At 37.3% G+C, this 21,471-nt stretch overlaps 1 protein-coding gene across 1 annotated transcript; it reads left to right on the plus strand.

Annotated features, from left to right (window-relative positions):
• Positions 1-10,690: 10,690 nt before the first annotated feature.
• Positions 10,691-20,231, plus strand: LOC122839396 (gastrin-releasing peptide receptor-like). Its single transcript, XM_044130918.1, has 3 exons — positions 10,691-11,112; positions 14,980-15,331; positions 19,023-20,231. Exons 1-3 carry the CDS (start codon positions 10,697-10,699, stop codon positions 19,335-19,337), a joined length of 1,083 nt encoding a protein of 360 aa, XP_043986853.1. The 5' UTR covers positions 10,691-10,696; the 3' UTR covers positions 19,338-20,231.
• Positions 20,232-21,471: the final 1,240 nt, after the last annotated feature.

Here is a 21,471-nt window from a genome sequence, read left to right on the forward strand (position 1 = left end):
AAAGACATATTTTTGTACCACAGTGATCTTAGAGTGCTAGAAAAGGAGTCGGATGAAGTAAGAAACTCATGAACTCTTACCATATTTTAAATAGACCCTCATTGTTAAATCAAGTAAAGAAAATAAAAAATAAGCATAGGTTAATTAAGTTTCCATTTTACCTGGGTCTACATATGTCTAAATATATACCCACACACTCATATGCATTAGCCTCATTTTACACACACACTAACTCTAACTCTCACCCATATTTCTATATCTTGTGATAATGACCTCTTTATATTTCCTTTTAAATTGTATTAAATTTTGACTTTGTTTTAACCTCTAGAACCCAACGGACCCACCGGTGGGTCCAGCTGACATGTGACCTCGGCTCGCTTAGGGTGTAAGAGGTTAACACTCATTTAACTTGTTCCATAATTTTACACGAGGAATTGAAACACAAAAGCTCTTGTTGTCAATATGAATTGACATTGATATTGACAACAAACTGTAGAATGAGGTACACTGGCTTCTGGTGAGTTTTTTCTCAAATCTCACTAGATTTGAGAAAAACAATCCTCACAGATGAAGCATAGTGGTAGCAGAATGATGCTGGGGGATTTGTTTCTCTACAGCAAAGCCTGGAAAGCAAAATAATCTATAGGGAGCAAAATACATGACAAGCAACGAAGGACACCTGTTAGAGTTTCTACTGGTACAATAGTGTTATAAAATATTCTCTGTCACTAACAGTGACATTTTTCTATCTATTTTTTTTAACCAAAAAAGTTTTCTTTGTGTTGGCATAGTGCTTGAAATATAATCGAGTTGAGGACATTTGGCTTTCGGGGGACATGCATGACAAATGTTAAAAAGTTCAGGGTACCTTGACATTATATTATGCATGTAGGGCACTGAAGAGGCAGGGAAACATTGTACAAGCATGGAATTGTGATTTTCTTATTTTAATAATGCATTGGGACAAAAAACAAACAAAAAAACCCCCAAAAAACAGAAGATGTGCTGGGAATACCACAACAGTAAAAAGTCAACGTCTCAGTAAAATGTTCGCATCACACAAAGCTAATGGATTTATCGGCTCACAGTTCTCTGTTACACTTTCTCTTTAGTAATGATAGCATTTAAGTAATTATTTTTCCATTTTGCGGTGCTGAATGAAAAGCTTGGACAAGTCCGACTAAATGAGACCGAAGTAAAAGGGAGAGTGCTTACAGACATTAATGGGCTGTTTCAGCTGGCTGATTGGCAGGAAACACAACCCCAGCAGGAGAGCTGTCCGTTAAAGCCTCAAAAAGCTCCATCAATTCCCTTCAAGAAGGTCATTCAGCATGAAAGTTGTGGCAGCAAATGTTGGCTCGTCCCAAACAGCTGAGACTGAAATATGGAGCAAGTGCAAAGAAAATAAAAAGGACACAAAAAAAAAAAGAAAATTATAGGGTAGACAAATAAAGATGTCATTGTCAAGGCAGAAAATAGATTGTAAAGAAAGACAAAAATGTATCAGAAGTAGGAATGTAGGTTCTTAATCTCCAATGGAAATCTAAAAATGTGAGATCTACAGACAGAAACGACAAATATTTGCCGTCATCAAGAGTGAAGCTGGAGAGAAACGGTTACAGTGGACCAAAAAAAAGCAGCCATTAATGTGAATCATTAGAAGAAAGAGAATGAATCACTGCTCTGCGTCTGGCAAAGAGATAAAGCCAGAACATCTTGATGATGGCCTGGAGAAAACAAGAGCATCTCAGCAGTCGTTGTAGAGTTGACATATAAGGTAAAGCAACCAAACAGATGGTCGTCATTTCTTCAGCATACAATTGGTGAGTCAGAACACATTTATTTCTTCCATGACGAATACACAGCGCAGTGCACATTCACTGGTATACCAGCTAAAAATGGTTAAAATGCAATCAAATAAATGTATCCTCATTGAAAGCAGACATGGAAAATTGTAAATTTTTTGTCTGGTAAACCATTTAGGTATCGATTTTGCCATCACTGCAAAAACACAAAATCTCATCAAGTATTTTCTGGTCTAGTTTCTAGAGCAAATATCTTAGTAAACTTGAAATCAGGTAAAACAAACTCATAAATACATTTTCAGAAAGATATAAAGGCTTGTTTTAAGTAAATAATTCCTTAATATTGATGAAAACAGTCTTGTTCCATTGGCAGATGATTTAATGGTATCAAAACATTTTTCCTGTTTATCTGCTAATAGAACAAGTACTTTTTCATCAATGTTAATGAATTATTTACTTAAAACAAGCCTTTATATCCTGTTGAAAAAATAACTTTTAAGTTAGTTTGTGCCATTTCAAGTGTATTAAGACATTAGAAACTAAACCAAAACTAGTTGCTAAGATTTTATACTTTTGCAGTGATATGTTATGATTCATTCCTCTGCTCAAAGATCCATTTTCAGTTTTAACAGCAGAAGAAACGTGACTTTTACTGCAGATCTTCTCCAACTTGAAATAGTCTTCAGCAGCTGTGGTTTTGGACCAAAATGACCATGTGTTGTTTCATGAGGCCACAGAACAAAAGAATGAAGCAAACACACAAAAGAGGTCAATATTTGAATTTCATGCTTAATAGTTTGTTCGGTGTTTTTCCTTCCACCAGAGTCTCAAATATCTCCAGCCTGAGCCCGATCACAGAGCCAGCTCTCCCGATGATCTCGTTCAGTCTGTGGGTGTTTCTGGCCCCGATGCTGCTCCCACACAAAACAGCCGCAAAAACGATGGTGCTGGAGACAACAGACTGTTGGAAGATCTCCAACGTCTTGTTGCAAACATTAAAGCATGTCAGCTTCCTCAAGAAGTAACGTTGACTCATTCCTTTCCTGAACACAGCCTCGGTGTTAGCCGTGTGCTTGAGTCTGTTGTCAGTCGTGATGGATAAAGCCTTCACTGTTTTCCTGACATGCTGCCCAAGTGGAAACTGAGTGACAGCAGAAGGCCACTTTTTGTGCATTTGAACAGAAAGTATAAGCGCAGGGGAGGGGTTGCCACCTTATTTTATTATGAGTCACTAAACTGCAAAAAGGTGCAGGTTTGACTCTTTTCTGGGAATCAATTGAGTTAAAAGGCCAGAAACGAGCTCTGATTCTAACTTTATATAAAACCCAAAATATGTGGCATTTTTTAAGATGACCTCAGTGACCTTCTATCTGTTATTTCCATTGATTATGGCTGTTTAATAAATGTGGGAGGCTTCAGCATCTATGCTGACGGGGGAAAAAACTGCGCGATATACTTCAAAACTTTGGTTTGACTCAACGCTTTACACAAGCAACACACAATGGAGGACTCAGTCTGGACATGATAGTCAGCAGCAGTGTAAATATTTACACTGCTACTGATTAGATAGGGCGACATCAAATTGATGTCGCCCTATCTAATCCTCTCTCTGTTATCTTTGAAAGTACAATCTCTGTTGACTCACTAAGCCAAAGAGATGCTATTGCAAAACTCTCTCCTAAGGACAGCACAGCTGAAACTTTTAATCAGCTTTACTCTTTTTCAGTAAGTGAGTAGATGCGTTGGTAAACACTACTGCAGAATTACATGGCAGTCTCCAACCTTTCCATTCATCAGCAAAATAATTTAAAAATACTGGGGTTCACCAGTTAAAAGGTTTATTGACAACGATCAAGCGCTCTGAGGCACTGAGTTCCTTAAAATCAAGATTAAAAACTCGCCTGCTTAGTTGCCTTTGATTCATAATAACTCAAACAATGATCATTATATCTGGTGATAATTATTTTGATGACGGCCTTTGACGTTTCATAATTGGTTATTGTACAATGTGTTTATTCTGTGAAAGACTTATGAATTATGCTGTACAAATAAACTTGACTTCACTCTGATCTGCATTTAACATTGGTATTTTTAAAGTTTGATACTTTCTGAATGTGATTACAATAATAAATAGGTTTATGTTAGAGTTTTTACACATGTTTACAATTAGTTCTAATGATTATAGAAAGATGCTACAGATTACAAATTCACACACTCAGTAAACATGTAGAGTATTTTGTAGGGCAAAGCTAAAATACCCAGAAAAATCTCTCAAGGACTTGTAGAATACAGTCTGAATACAATTATAATCATGTTAGTTTCCTGAGAAATTCACATCTAAAATATTTTTGGTGATTTTTCTAAAACCTGAACTCAAATAGTAAGAGAAGCCTCCATTTCAACCCCACGTTTCCCTGTGTGAATATGTGCTCTGAAGCAGAACTGGAGCCATTCTGAGGCTTCTGCGAGCCTGACTTTGCCAAGTCCTCTGGACATCCTCCAAAGTGACAAGTTGATCTGATAGAAGATGACAACAACCAGCAGGCAAAATGCCATGACACCTGTTGGAGAGGAGAACTGCTTGAAAGCAAGAGTCCAGACAAGATCCTTTAAGATTCGTCCTCGTTGCTCTGACTTTGTTTTCAGGCTTTTTACTGTTGCTTAGTAAAAATTTCAGGTTCAGTGAAGATTTTGGCCTCTATGAAATGATATTTTGAGGAGAGTTCAATGAGAATTAAAAAAAAAATTGTTTCATGTGCATCCAGACGTGTGTGTTTTAAAATAAACTGAGTGGTTGAATGCCTTCATTATTTTGCAAACCCACTTCATTCAGTTCAGGCTCCTTGGGGGCTGAACCTTTCATTTTCAGAGCAGGAGAGTCAAGTTGCACTTTAAACAGGTCACCCAAACATTTCCTAAAAAAATAAATTCTGAAAGACTGCGTGAACCCTTTGGCATTTTAAATATCTCCACGAGGCAGGAAAATGTGATTTTATTTTAGGAAACGGAGTGAGAAAGAGCTAACCTGCATCAGCCCATCCACCCTGAAGCATATAAGTTTTTGGAATGCCAACCTGCACATAATTTAGTTCGATTCAGTTTCAGAGCAACAAACGCAGGTATTCAGAACAAAAATATACAATTAGACAGACACACATACAAAATGCAAAAAGATTTATTTTCATACAAATTATCTGGGGGTTTTTCCAAGTCAAACTAAGACATGAAGCTACAGATGATAAGAAATGAACAGTCGTTTGGAGCCCAAAGGGCCATCATTTAAATTGACCAAAGAATAACCAAAATGGCAGACACAAAGAAGGTGATTAAAGAAGCTCAGTGGTTTCTGTTGAGTAATAAATAAATATTTATGTGCCAGCAAAATAATGACCTGAAGCCTCCAGCTAAAGCTACACAGAAACGGATTGAAGACAACTGTGGAGTGGCCCAGTCAAAGCCCACACCTCAGTCTGATGAAGAATTATCCAAAATGCCTAATTATATTGATTATAATTGATGTTTCCAGGCAATTCAAATGGTAAAACATCCAAGAAGGTGAATACTTGTTTAGCGACTGCGTATTTATTTTTGCATCATTTTCTTCTGGCTTCTTTGATTCATTTTCAGTCCAGCTTATTTACGGCATCTCATGCACACGACCGGTGAAAGAAGAAGGTGTTTGGCAGCTGGTTAGAGATTTGTATTTTCATTGTGAGCGAGCTGAAGGCCTCATGACAGTAGTTAGTTCAGATGGAAGTAAGAATATCCTGGGTTCACATCCAGTTCAGGGCCTTTTTGGATGCAGCATGTGTAGGGTCACTTCAGGTAGTCTAGCGTCCTTCCACAGCACTAATTAGGCTCTACGGATTGTTCTTAGTGTGTGTGTGTGTGTGTGTGTGTGGGTGTGTAGCTGTTTCTGCTGGATATCTTTTTTTCCGAACTGAATCATATCGAAGGCTATACAACATATAATTGATTATAAAATTTCAGACTTTCCTGCCTGTCCATAAGGACGTGCAGACTTGCATGTTACAATATGGTGCATCGAGTCAGCAGAGTCTTTTCATGTAAAGTTTGGCTCCCATTTGACGTTTGTCTAACTCTGCACTCTGGTTGGTTCAATACCGGATAATGAATAATTGCGTCCATGGAGACGTTTTAATTTTAAAAATGCATAAGTTCACATGAACAAAGTTAAAGTAGCACTTCTTTCTGTAAATGGAAATTTACAGAAATCTTTGCTGATAATTAGTGATTTTGTTTTACCTTAGTTAAAAATTGTCCTCCAATTACGAGGCAAACCACAAACATTACATTTTTGTCAAACACCATCATGAAAATAATCAAGAATAATCATCATCAAATATATTAATCAATGTTCCAGATATTATAAAGGCAGCTTCAAATAGGTGGGTTTTAGTCTTGATTTATAACAGTGGGGTCCAAACTTTTTGCCACAACAGCCAAAATTGTCAAGTTGGAACCACTTTCAGGCCACAAAAAGTATTTAAAGATTTTTAGTTATTTTTTCTTAAGATTTATCAGCTCAATAGTAATCTAAATTAAATTTGAAATTAGTATAGATAGAAAACATAAAAAAGGTTTTGCACAGTTACGTTATTATAAGACAGGCACCAAGTTTTTAACTTTTGGGGGTTGATTATTTTCTTTTTCGGGCTGACTGAAGTTTGAGTTTGAGGTCGATAGTTGTGGTTCTGGTGACTCCGAAGATAAAATGATTGCAGAAAAGTTGCTAATAAATGGGAATCTGTTTTTTGTGCCTCATATTTTTTTAAAGACAATGTTAATTATCTGTAAAATACTTATATTTATAAATATGTTGCTCTACGAGATGAAAAAGTGTCCATCTTCTTCAACCACCTGTGCTTGCATTGAGGTCAGGGGGCCACACAAAATCCTTCAGAGGACCACAAATGGCCCCTGAGCCTCACTTTGGAACTCAGTGTTCCAGCTGTTTTGCAGTTTTATGGAAGTTTGTGGAAGTGCTGCATAGAAACTGAATGCTGCTTCTCGGCGTTTGGTTCTGGTTTTGGGGACGCAGAGCAGATAAGAACCAGAGGTTTGGAAAGTTGATACAACAGCAGCAGATCTTTTATGTATTTTGGACCTCTGCCATTCACTGACATAAACTAACTGATGTCTTTTCTCTGAGCTGCAGGGAGCCAGTGTAAGCACTTTAAAACTTGAGTGATGTGCTCCATCTTCCTGGTTTTACTGAGGACACCAGCAGCTGTGCTCTGGATGGCGGAGGGTTAAATGTTTTGGACAGACTGTGAGGACACTGCTGCAGCAATCAGCATGACTAAAGAAAAATACCTAGATGAGTTTCTCTAGATCTTGCTGGGACATTAGTCCTGGAAATGTTCTTCAGCTGCTACATTTCCAGGATGCATCACCTGATTTTATGTTTTCATATGTCCCTGGAGAATAACATGCATCGTCTGGAAGTACTTTAATGCAGTGGATTGTGTGATTTAAAGTCCTTAAACCAGTTTCCTGTTGTTCATTCTTCATGGCTGTAGGTCCAACAATTTCTTACTAGTGGAGCGTTTACCCACGGAAACATCTTTCTACCAAACACAGCTTTCACTTTAATGGGAGCACTGGAATCTATGGTGTCTGAATTTTTAGAATGGGAGTTTTCTTCCAACTCATCCACTGAGTTAAATGATAAATGGGAACTGGAAGAGTACATTTGATTAAAAGTTTCAGCTGTGTTGTCCTTATAAAATGCAATAGCTTCTCCTTGGCTAAGGGAGTCAACAGAAATTGCATTTTCAAAGATAACAAAGAAACAAAAGCTCAGATGGCTGACATCAGTAACAGACACCTTGGGTTGTATTATTAAAACGTAATCACCTCAGACATAAAGTGAAATTACAAGGAAACACTGAGCCAATAATCACTATTCATTGTTTTCAATTAATCAGAACTTGCAGTTCTGACTTTTTCTGAATTTAGTTTAGAATTCCAGTTATTTTGAGAATTTGAAAACTGCAACTTTCTGGTGCTTAATAATTTTTCCTTTGCTTTTTTTCCCCCTCCACATAATGAGATGCTTACTTACCTGGCATTAAGTGTGAGAAACAAATTTGCACGTTAATTTTATTTTTCCTGAGCATATTTTGTTTAATAGCCTCTCTGAACAAAAGAACTGGTGCGTGAAGAATAGAAGAGCGCACCGAAGTCTGACTTTAGGGCTGAAACATAATTAACTTTGGATGGGATAAAGAAATAAAGGCACAAATAATGAATGGCTAACCAAACCAATTTTTATGTCCACCACCATTCTGTTTTTTGAGGGTTCTCGCTGATTAAAACAGAAGTGAGCATTATTTAAATGACTCATTTTATCATATTTTAAAGTCGGAAAAGATAAAACTCGTAGAAATTTTATCTTTGGTGCAGATGGTCTGCAGCAAGAGTGATAACTGATGTGGCAGAATAAACAATGGATGGTCATGGGTTGAAGTTTATGAACCACAGACAGAGGAACTGTACGTGAAAAATATTGTGCAAGCCATCTCCAGAGCGCTAATATAATAGAATAAGAATGGATTAAGAAATTTTTTGAAGAAAACAGATGAGCTTTAGACAAAATATCAGGATTTGGCTAAGTTACACATCAGTTTTATAGCACTCAGGTTTTAGATAAACAACCAGTAAGATCTAATTTATTCTATAAAGGTAATTTAGACTGGACTGTTAATTCACACTGATATTCAATGTTTGATTTACGCTAAAATGTGATTTATCCAACTACATTTGATCCTGTTTGGGTTGTTTTGGGTTTTTATTGCAAGATCTGTTTAAAATAAAGCTGAGATAAAAGCAGAAATAAGAACAAGCTAATGATTAAAGATCTGCATATCCTTAACATTAAAAGAAAACTTTGAACCTTGTTAATATGTTTATGAAGCAGGTGGCTACAGGGTTCCTGTGTTTTCCATTTGTTGGAGGTGTATAATTATAATGATAGAAACACAAATTGAATGGATCACATCCACCAATTAATCAGCAGAAATGAGGAAAACTGGACAGGCAGAAGATAAGACTGTATATGACAAGTTGGCTCATTGCTTTCTACACACAGAATGACCCTATAGACTGTTGGCTATGAAGACGTGTGTGATTGCTTAGTGAAGCGGTTTCACATTTATTCCGACATGATCGCAGCCACAGTTGGAAATGAGCAGTGGAAAATCCACTCAGACGCAGAGTGGAACGTGACGGATGAAGATGCCTCGGAAAACATTGCATCTTGATTTTCTCTGATTCTGCTTTGTCATTGCAGTTTTTCAGCTGCTCAGCTGTTCTGGCATCATGTGGATATTGTCTCATTCAAAATCTGTGTTCTTCAATAAAAATAAAAGAAATGTCCCTATTGGAAAATAGCAGAGCCCAAATGTACCCCTGCTTGTTGGAAAAATATTTTAAACAGTAAATGCTTATATGTGTTTTACCTAGCGTTTTACTTTGAATGTGATAATGGTTAAAGTTTTTTTTTTATTTGATCTGTCAACTGAACATATAAAAAGAAGTGCTTTATGAATTTGAGTATTTTATTTGTAATTACAGGGGGGAATTGATAGGTTTAAATTAATTACAAATATAAATACTGTATGTCTGTTTGCTTCTGGAATGTGTGCCTTGTGAGAGATGCTTGCAGGAAGACGTCAAAATTGGGAGCTGATACCAGATGGTCTGCAGCAAGAGTGATAACTGACATGGCAGAATAAACAATGGATGGTTATGGGTTGAAGTTTATGAACCATATTCAGAGGAACTGTGCGTGAGACCACAAGTGGGATCTGTGGGATCATCAGTTCCTGCATCATTTCTACAGAAGGAAGTAAACAAGAACTCTGAACTTTACACTCTACATTACGGCAGCTGGTAGGTGCAACACACCGGTGACTCATGAGAACAGAAGAAGCAGCTATGCTATGTTATTAACTCAAGATAACCAAATGGGCTATGTAACTAGGACCGCCCCAAGGAAATAAAAAGAAAGGGTCTAACAGGAGCTGTTTTAGAGTGGGTAGGAGACTGTAACTGAAGCACGCTCCTGTCCATTCTGCTTGCAAGTAAATCTAAAACTCACTTGTCTCTCTCTCCTTTTTCAGTTTGAGAATGCTTAGGTAGATGAACCTAAAAGTAGTCTTGCTGTTCCACACACTTTTTATGAAATAAAAATCTTTAATTCAAAGGGACAATCAACCAGATAGAGTTACACCAGAGAGAGTTAGTTGAATCAACAGCTACACAGTCAAAGTGGCCCTAACGTCTTGCTTGTGTGTCCGAGATAAAAAAACTAAAAAAACAAAATGTATATTTTTTTTATCTTGGATTTGACTTTTTATGTATCCCTGTCTGCGCAAAACAACTATATACATGAATACAACAGAGAGATTTTTGGCTGCTTCCGTTCACTGTTTAAATGTAAGATAAAGTATTCTTCACAGCTGCATTAGAGGAAATTGGAATTCTCAGAGGCTCAGAAGGAGCAAAAAAAATAAAATAATTACAATATAGGAAAGGCTAAAAATGCTCCTTCAGCCTTGAACGTTTATACATGTTTATATATCTGGCGCATACACTACCTTGCAAAACTATTTTTGCAAGGTACAAGTTCACCATTTGAACTTGTAAACAGTATTTTTCTCTTTCAGTCTATCTATAGAGAAAACTGCGATTTAAATTTATTCAGTTCTTTTCATACAAGTACAAATTTCTTAGCTCCATCCCTCCAGTATCCATCCCATGCTCCATGGAGTGACGCACGACCCTGTAGGAGGGCAAATAGTTTATAAAGCTGCCGGAAAACCATCAGCAGTTCATCAGTCTGTGTCCTTCACTCTCAAGCCGCGATGTCCCTGGAGGATCGGTTGACTACATCGCTGGAGGACAGCGAAGCTTTGCTTCTCAATGTCTCCAAAGTGCTCTGGGACTCCAGCGCGGAGCGTTACCAGTACGCCGTCTGGCTCCCCGGCATCGCAATCGCAGCCGTTTACGGGCTCATCATCCTGGTGGGTCTGGTCGGGAATATCACTCTGATGAAGACGTGTCTGCTGGTGAAGTCCATGCGCACGGTGCCCAACCTGTTCCTGTCCAGCCTGGCTCTGGGGGACCTGGTGTTGCTGGTGACCTGCGCCCCGGTGGACGCCAGCCGCTACCTGGTGGACGAGTGGCTGTTCGGGCGCGTCGGCTGCAAGCTGATCCCCTTCATCCAGCTCACCTCCGTGGGGGTCTCCGTGTTCACCCTGACTGCGCTCTCCGCTGACCGGTAACCTGCCGCGCAGAACGGAGCCGCGATATGGGCTGTTTCAACTTGTAAATGTCATTTTTACACATCGCTATGTTTAAATTAAGCTGTTCGCAGCCCTATTTATATATAACACAGCACACTGTATAATATTAATCCACTACATTTGCAAGAGCGCCGGCAGAAAGTTTTGAAGGCGACCAATTGCCAGACTAAAGCATGTTGAGGTTTAACTGGGGATGTTGCTTAGGCTGAAAATATATTATATTATATTATATTATATTATATTATATTATATTATATTATATTATATTATATTATATTATATTATATTATACTATATTATATTATATTATATTATATTATATTATATTATATTATATTATATTATATTATATTATATTATATTATATTATATTATATTATATTATATTATATTATATTACAAATAAAAGTCAAATCATTTATTATGTTAGAAAATATTATTCAGTCTCACAAAGTGTCCACACTTTTAAATTTACAGTCTTTTCATCCGGTATCTTTTTTTTTTTTGGCATGACTACATTCTCAAAAAGTGAAGCTTCATTATCAAACTGCTTTGTTAATAGAAGAGCCTTACTGGGACAATAATTAAAAATTAGCCAAGGGCAAGTTACTGTCTAGACAACTATTCAGGAAAATGTGAAATTAACTTGTCACAATTCACTATTCTGATTGTCTTGTTCTAATAAGCCGATACATAAAACAGACAGAAAACTGATTAAGTACATAAAAAAATACATGTAAATGTTGATTTGAATCCACAACTTTGAAAAACAATCAGGAAAACAGACCAAGCTTTAAAACGGTCCACAGAGAATATCAAATATAATAAAGTTGATGAAACACAAGCTAAAAAGCTGAAATGTTGCACCATACCAAGGTCTATCCTTTCCTCTCCTGAACATATCTAATATTATAACGCTAAAAACAAGGAGGGTGGGGTTAGCATCAGTGGTGGATAATAGGATGAACCACCAAGCCTCCGTCTTTCCTCGTTGGTTCTGCAGTAGATTTGCAGATTTTACAGTTTCATCTTCCTCTGCAGACCCTGACAGGTAAATGGTAGCGACTATTAATCATAAATAGAGCAATGCAGTTTTTGAACTCTGACACTTCCTCATTAAAGACCATTTCTTTCCCTGGCCAGTCATTCTAACATTTTGCAATGCTGTCAACACAAAGCATTTAACCTACGTAATGTCCTTAACGTTTCAGTGAAATGTTCAGTTTCAGTTCAAATTGGACTGAATCGGGATTCTATTTAAATAAATAGAATATATAAATGTAGACCTCAGTAAAACTAATTCTGTTAGAATACTGCAGCATACCTGCACTATTTTAGACATTCACAGGATTAGTTTTGATGAGCAGTTCTCCAGATCTAGGCTGATAAATCTATTTGCCCAAAGACACAAGTGCTGCCTGGGATTCCTCCCTCTGATTACCGCTGCTCTGGTACCGTTTTGATTTTGTTCAGCGGAGTTATTCATTGTTTTAGCAGCCAAGCCGAGCAGCAATCTCCCAGGCAAATAATACATGCAATTTCTTTTTTTTATTATTTCATTTTTTTATCACGCTTTGCAAAATTCTAACTGGAACGGACCTCCAGCAGTGCAAGGCCCAAAATTAATCTGAAATGCTAGTCTTTTTAACATGCTCCATTCTCTGTTACACAGGAAAAATAGTATTTAGATCAAATATTTCAACATTGCTCTGCTTCCAGAACATCACCTCATAGATCAAGACGAAGATTTCTATGAAACACAAGTATTTCCATAGTTTATTCATTTATATTACTGTGGATAGCTGGAAAAGTTCTCAGTATGCCATTGGGAGCAAATACAGGTCTCTGTCAGAATCATTTTGTTTCATTAAAAATTGTTTGAGAAGATCCATAAACCTTCAGACTGATCCTCCAGGGAAGCAATCATCCAAAAGGCTTTCCTTCTGCTCCCAGAAACTGTGCAAAAACGTCTGTTTTAGCACACTGATGTCTAAATACCAAATAAACTGGCATTAAAAATAAAATAAAGGTTCATAAACTTTTCAGTCTTATTATAGAAAAATCTAATTCAAAATTTGTAGCAGTTTATGTTGAAAGTGCAGCTATTTCCATGCTATACAGTTTGTTTGAGAAACACAAAAACATTCACATGTTACGCTGAAACAGCCACTTACTGAAACCAAATGTTTGTATAAAATTGGATTCATTTTGGAAAAGGTCAGTTTTACTACACAACAAAAGGAATCCATCAACCAGCCCAGGATTTTTTTTAAAAACAACATTTTATTTACTGTATCTATTTTTATAATTTCAAAAGGGTTTTTTTATTCCTATCACAAAACACCAACAATTTAATATGCATACTGCTTCAAGATTATTAAATAAATGTCAATTTGCTAGACCAATGTAACTGATAATCCATGGTGTAATTCTTTGAAAAGATTAAAGAAGAAATTCCAAGCACAGCCACCTAAACACCTGCAAGTATTGCAAAAGCAATCTTATGTGGGTTGTTGTTTTGTTTTGATTCTTTAGTCCAGAGACACAGCATTCATTTACAAAGAGAAGAAGAAAAACCTTTTTCTTTTTAGTATTGAAAACTAAGGTCGGTAGAGCTTTGAAGTTTTAAGTGCAGAGATGATTTGTCGATTGTGGAGCTCATATATACATATATATATAGAGAGAGTGAACACATAGAGCTATCATGACAGAGAGATGTTTCTATCTTCACTTTTAGTGGAGATAAAGTGCAATAACATGTCAAAAGCTTTTAGAGTTTTCAGCCTTATTCTACTGCCATCTTGTTCTTCTGAGAAGAGGAAATATCAGAGTTAGGCAGGTGTGTTTGGATTGGACATTCACCAGCAGTCAGGATTAATCAGATGATCTCCACATGCAGTGTAGATAGCCTACTGTTCCTGTCATTCAAAGCTTGCTTTGATTCCCTCTGTTGTGAAGTTAGCTTTTTACAAATGAGCTCTTTTTCTACATGACTCGAACTGCCAGCTTCATGCTAATGTTTGATTGAGTTATGCTTAAATCTAAAAACCTCCTCCTGCTTTTGGACCTGATTACATGAAGACTTCAACGCACACAAACAGCTTGGATCAAAAGAATACGTGAAGTTTGGAGTCCGGCAGTTATTGTCCGGCAGAAACTTGTTAACCTCTCGTCATGATGCACAACAGCATCCTCTGATGTCGCGCTGTTATTTTATGTGGCCGACCAATTTGTGTCTGAGTAGGTGTTGTTCCCAATCTCTTCCACTTTATGATGAGAAAACCTTAAGGGACCAAGCAGTGAAGCCACAGAGGACATAGAAAAAATGTCCTCAAAGTGGGTTTTTATATCAGCCACCTGGAAATGTGGCAATTGCCAGAGGAGAATCACGAGCCGCTTTTATTACTGTACATGGCAACATTTCAACCACAAAATGGAGTCTCTTCAGTTTTATTGTGGGGTGAAAGCTGACAGATTCAGATGGTTCTGCTCTTTGAAGTAATTTTCCTTTGCTGCTTTTCCAATTTAGGTTGAAGTGAAAACTTGGAACTAATTTATTAGCCCCCTGAGACCAATACAGCTTTATTAGTAGAATAAAACTAGGTTTTGCACTATACCAAGGGTGTTGGTTTTTGTTGTTGTTGGATGTTTCTTTTACTGTAACAATCATCGAAATTGGACCAATAAACCAAAATCTGGATTTAACTGATTGCTAACTCTTATTGACTGTTCTCTTGACTTTTAGTTTCAGGGTAAATTTTCAACTCCTTTCAGTTCAAGGTCAGGAATCTGTCTGATTTTGAGAAAAAGCTGACAGCCAAAACCTGGTCTTCGTTTCTCAGGTTCAAAGCTATCGTCAAACCGCTGGACATCAACAGATCGAGCGCCACTCTGAGCATCGGCCTGCGCGTGGGCACCATCTGGTTGCTCTCTGTCACCCTGGCCATTCCCGAGGCCGTCTTCTCCGACCTGCACACCTTCACCACCAGCTACACCAACGTGACGTTTGTGACGTGCGCCCCCTACCCGCACGCCGGAGAGCTGCATCCGAAGATCCACTCCACTGCCTCCTTCCTCGTCTTCTACGTCATCCCTCTGCTCATCATTTCTGTTTACTACTGCTTCATCGCTCGCAGCCTGATCCGCAGCTCAGCAGACATCTCTGCAGAGGGACACCTGCATCTCCACAAACAGGTGTGGATCGGGACGCCGCAGGGAAACTTTAGTAAATGGCCGTGTTTATTTGTAACTCATCAGATATTTAGGATGACGTAAAACTCTCTTGTGCACAACAAAGACTTGAGACAAACTGCAAAAAACATTGACAAAAATATTCATCTCTCAGAGGTAAAAAGTGATCTACATGACACAAAGAAACAAATACACAGGACACAATTTCACACAAAACTCTCACGAAGTTGTTCACACCACTGATGAAGACTTATAAAGAAAAGTTTGTTCAAAAAGGACCTACTACAGATTTAAAAAAATATTAAAAAGACGAGAATTAAGACGAGAATAGAACACAATTGCAAGATGATTGGAAAACTGAAATAAATGGCATTTGGTAGAATAAAAAAAAAGATGAAGCTGACACATCAATGAAACAAAAATACAATAAACACTGAAAGCAGCAAAAACTAAAGCTCTTGTTTAAAACCCTCAAAACAAAGTCACCTTTTTTGCTGCAGCAAAACCCCTTACTGAAAAGAAATCCAATATTTAATTTGAGTACATTTATCCTGTTAGTTAAACAATCAAATTAAATTGAATTTGACACAATTATTTGTACCTCTATCAATGTTTCAGAACAAAACTAAAGTGCTCTTCAAATCAATGCTCTTTCGCAGCTGATCAGATTTTCTCTAAAGTTTTAATCAGAAAACAATGTCTTTGCTTCCTTTGGGTATAAATAGGATGTTACTAAAGGACCCAATTCTTCCAAAAACTTTGCAGCTCTTGTTATACAAGAGTAAAAGAAAAGTACCAGCTTTAGAAATGTTTCTGTTCTGTTTACTTTATAGAAATTATTAATCGGTAATATTGGAGGATTTTCAAAGAAAAAAGAAAGTGACCAGAATTTATCACTTTACAAATTAACTCAAATCAAAGGGGTTGATTTCTCTAAACTTCATTTCAAACTCTAAAAATCTTGTAACTTTCAAAATAGAGAATAGATTGCCCTGGACAAAATGCAGACCATTTGAAAGACAATTTAAGAATTTTGTTTGAGTAAGCTGGAAAAAAATAAATAGCAATTTGGCATTTTAGTCCAAATGCAAAAGTTTGAATTTATGTTGTTTAAGGATCAAGCGGGAGGTCAAATGGCTTTTTATTGACCGTGAAAAGACAATAAACTGAAGACTAACATCTCAAAATGCAATGAATCACATCAAAGGCAAAGCACATCAATTTATTATAAATCAATACTAAATCATTTTTTACACTCACCAAGAAATAAAGTACAGTAAAAATAAACACACATATAAAACCAAATGCGTAAAACACATTTTTCAAACTCATCCAGGCCTGGAAAAAAAATGTAAAGACAAATCCATACAATCTCTAGAGAGCTTAGCAACCTTGAGTGCAAGATTGTGCTGCTGCCATAAGGATAAATTTTTAAAGAACATCTTTATTGGGATTTAATATAAACACGAGGTTGCTGTTAAACCTTACTGTTAAATTGCAGAAGATATTTATCATTCTATCAAACAGCAACACAACTTCATATTGTCTCATCCTCCCTCATTTCTACAAGAAGCAACTATCAGCACATTTACCTTCATAAAATATACAACTGCAAGTTTTATTCTTTGATTGTTGAGTCTGAGGCCGTGTCTGGAGTGGAGCTTCTTCACTGAATACTTAAAGTAACATTCTTCGCTTTACTGCAGACAAGAGGCTTTGCCCCCAAAACAACAGTAATTGTTTTTGATATTGGCTGCAGCAGCAGCATCTGATGGATGAATACAAATTTCTCCCTCGATAGAAAAGGAAGGCTGCTCAAACAAAGAAAGCAAAAGTTAGACAGAGTGAACATCGATGTAAAAAAGGAAAGGTGCACCACTATGCTATTTTACCAAAAAGAAACTCAGATAATTTCCTTTAAAAAAAACACCTCTTTGACTGTTTTTAGCTGTTATATGGACGTGGCAACAAACATATTCTATATAAAACCAATTAAAATATGCTAAGGCACCTGCAGGGAATGACGGTTATTTTGTGTCTAATTTCCTTGTGCAAATCACATAAAGAGGAAATGATCTGTTAGAAATAATCATGAAAACCAGCCTGCCAGTGTTTCTATACCACAGATTGTCTCTGTCAGAGTCTTCCAGTTGCTCTGGTTGCTTCGCAATCCTCTCAGTCCAGAAGGTTCACGGTTAGCCTGCTTTGCTCTTTACGCTCTTGATTGTCTATGGATTATACAAAGAAGTGATGATGTCTGAAGAGTTGATCTCAAAGGAGGTGTAAAGAAGATTTTCTTCCCTCCGGTAGTTGTCTTGTTTCCAAGTTAATTGAAAATCTCCAAGACTTTGTTCGGTGTTAGTCCAGACTATAAAGAACAAATAGCTACTAGCTAAGTATTTCTGGAAGAAAAAAATGTCTTATTATTTTCACCTCAGTTGGCTCCTTTCAGTGTGGAGGAGCAGCAGCTCCACTTCGAGCTCCTCACTCTTTCTCTGAGGGAGAGACCCAGCCGCTCTGCGGAGGAAGCTCAGTTCAGCAACTTGTATCCGAGAATACAAGATGCCCCCCGCTGGTATCTAGGGAGTTTTTTTTAAAATCAGTTTATATTCTTAATGCTTTTTTTTCTGAGAGCAAAGTGGAATCAGAATCAGATTCCTTGCCTGTGTGCACATGGCAAATATAGACTGGGAGCATTGTATCCATCACAAACCATCCCAAAGCAAAGCATAATGCTGAAGAGGGAAGGAAAGGATAAATGGTTTTTAAATGTTATCTTAAGCAAAAAAAAAAAGAGAGAGAAAGTATGGAAAGAACCACCTTTCACTATAATTACATCTGCAAGTCTGTTTGGGTTTGTCTCTACTTTGTTGATCTACATAAGGCAAGTTTTGCACATTCACCTTCGCAAAAATGTTCAAGCTCAGTCAGTTTTGGTGGAGAACATCTGTGAGCATTGAGCTTCAAGTCCAGATCCTCTGTTGTGTTTTCTAACACATAAATACGCTTACACCATTTTATTTGTCATTTTCAGGTACATTTTCCGGCTAGAAAGTTCAACTCCACCCGAGTCTCATGCTAAAAATAACTTCTGCTTTTGTGATCTCCATCGATCTTCCCATCAACTCCAACCATTCCTGCTGATTGCATGATGCTGCCGGCGCCATGTTTCAACATGGAAATGTTGCTTCCTGGGTGATGTGCACCTTAATGTAGCATCTTATTTAACATCCTGTTTTTTCATGAAGGCTAAAAAGTTCCCTTATAGTCTCGTCTGACAACTATTTTTAGTGCAATGTTAGGAGAACAATTTATTCTTGTTGGCTTCAAAACCAGGGTTAAATAATGCAGCCCTTTCAGCAGGGCTTCTCCAGTGATGTAGGTCAAACTCTGGGATTTGTGTAGGCCGTTTTCAATAAACTACGATTTCATCCTTTAAAAATGGTCAGATGCTCTCCTTTGCTTGATTTTCAGATGTATAATTTGGCAATTTTCTCTGAAATTCATCCAATGTGAACAATTAAAATAAATTGCTCCAATTTTCCGCTGAGTGACAGGTGTGCCTCACTTGGATATCAGTGTGTAGGCAAATATTTCATGACAACCAATTAAAGCTAAAGTGGTAACACAATTACTGAAGACGCTCTAGTGTAATTTCTTCTCCTTCTTCTTCTTCTTCTTCTTCTACTGTCAGATCAAGTCCAGGAAGCGTCTGGCCAAAACCGTGCTGGTGTTCGTCGGCCTGTTTGCTCTCTGCTGGCTCCCCAGTCACGTCATCTACCTCTACCGCTCCTACCACTACGACCAGGTGGACACGTCGCTGGCTCACTTCATCGCCAGCGTGTGTGCTCGCATCCTGGCCTTCACCAACTCCTGCGTGAATCCCTTTGCGCTTTACTTGATGAGCAAGAGCTTCAGCAAGCACTTCAGGAACCAGCTGCTGTGCTGCAGCTCTCCCAGACGACTGTACAGTCAAAGCAGCACGAGTGTAAACGTGACCTCCGTCTGAAGGAGTCCCGTTTCCCCCAATCAAACACAACATGTGCTTTACAAGGACTCTGCTACCTTTGGTTCTCTTGGATGAGTTGGTAAATTATTCTCAGTTTGTCGGAAAAGGAAAGTAACGTCAGTAAAGCTGATGTTAGGTACTGGTTGGTGAACTAGTCCATGGTGGGAATGGATCATTTTTGTTGGCGGTATTCTTTGAATGTTACATATAAACTTAAATCCAACAGCACTGTTTGTGCCATTTGTGGTTTTGCAAGAGGTTTAAATAATGCAAATAAAGGGGTGTTTATTGCTCTCATATTGATAAGCCAGACAAATTGTTCCTTTATTCTGCATGTTTTGGTTTGATGTAGTGGTCGCTTAAAAAGCCAAAAGTGGATTTTCAGCTTTGGCCTTGCTGGAGCTTCGTTGACAGTTTTTTTTGACCCGTGTTTTAAACCATTTCATCCGCTGCGGTTGCTTACAGTTTACACGTCCCAAAAACGACGTGGAGCATCTTTTCTAAGCAGCTCGTATTAAGTGAATGGTAATCTATATTTTTAAATATGGGTTAATATATTGGTGTGGGGACATTTTCAAGATCCAGAGTTGATTAATTAACGGTTGTTTTATCATGAACAAAATAAAAGATTTTCCATGAGTTAAAACATCTCAATTAAAAACAAAAACAGGGAAATCTCTTTCTTCTTTGCACCTGAGACGTTGTTATTAATTATTAAATGTTCTGTGTTAAAAAAAAACAAAACTGTTGGACCATTTTGGACCTAACTGTGATGGAGTTTATGATGTCTTTGTTGGCTTTACTTCTGTGGAGTATTGTTATTGTCATTGTTTAAATTGTCACATTGTAGTCCTTTTTCATTTGACGCAAAATAAAAAAAGAAACTACAAAACATTTTTGACATATATGTTGATTATTCAACATCCAAAAAAAAACATATGGGTCTTGCAAAAACCATCCACATAAATTATATAGTGACAAATTTAAACTCTATGATCCGACTTACTGAACATGTTTTACAACTTAAGGATGAGGCAAAGAGGTGGAAACAATTTAGGAAATTCTCTCTAAATGGTTATGTGTCCAATTTTTCTGAAAGGAGAACAATATCTAAAACCGGATATTAAATTAATTCATTTATAGTTAGTAGTCTGGAAATAATGTCTTCCACTTGTGAAAGGACACACTAACAGCTGCAGAAATATGTCACTTAGTAAAGAGCATGAATAACTAACCTGAGGCATTTTGAGGTTTTCATTGCTCAGGTGATGTTACATGCACCAAAATTTTATTCCTTAGACAAGAGATGATTATTTGTAAAGCAACGTTTATATGACAGGCAACAGAAGGTGCTTCACAGAAAACAAAGGAACAGAGATAAGAGAAACATTTAAAATACATTTAAAATATTAAGACGTTGAGTGTTATTTCTAAAAGGGAGATTTGAAAGCGCAACTTTAAGACAAAAAAGGAGCCGTTTACTGAAATGCAGCTATAAAGCTATAAAAATCATCCTGATTTAAAAGAGCCATCTGTGTCTGCAGACGTCAGACTTTGAGGGAGTTTGTTTAGTTGATGGGGGGCGGAGGGGACTGGTATTACCATCATCTGCACTGTTTTGTGCAGATGGAGTTTCCTAAATCTCATATAATTTTAAAGCCCTTTTTTTGGCGCCAACAGTGTATCAACATGAACTCTGTTGAGGGTTGCTGTATTGCTGCTCATGAAAACTGAAGATTTTCTTAGTTTTTTATAGCCAGATAGTCAAATTCATGTAGCTTTACAAATTGACAGTAAACTGAAACGTTTAATTTTTTTTTATTATTAATTTTTTTTAGTAGAACAGGCTTTGTTTTGATCATTCTGGCTCAATGCACATTTAAGTTATAATAGTTTTTGGGGGTTTTTTGTCATTAATGAGCAACATTAAGTTTGGTTGACTTGACATCCAGCTCAGAAAGTTTGTTTTTACTTCCTCATTTCCACTACAGAAGACCTTTAATGCTGCAGGAATACATTATCTCTCTTATGCACTGACTGACATCTACATGTCTACAGATAATTATCTTAATCTCCTGTGGGGACTTTTTTGTTTTTGCTCTGATCTACAGACCACAGTCATGGTTGTAGATGA

This window comes from Gambusia affinis, linkage group LG11, assembly GCF_019740435.1.
Source record: "Gambusia affinis linkage group LG11, SWU_Gaff_1.0, whole genome shotgun sequence".
Taxonomy (NCBI): domain Eukaryota; kingdom Metazoa; phylum Chordata; class Actinopteri; order Cyprinodontiformes; family Poeciliidae; genus Gambusia; species Gambusia affinis.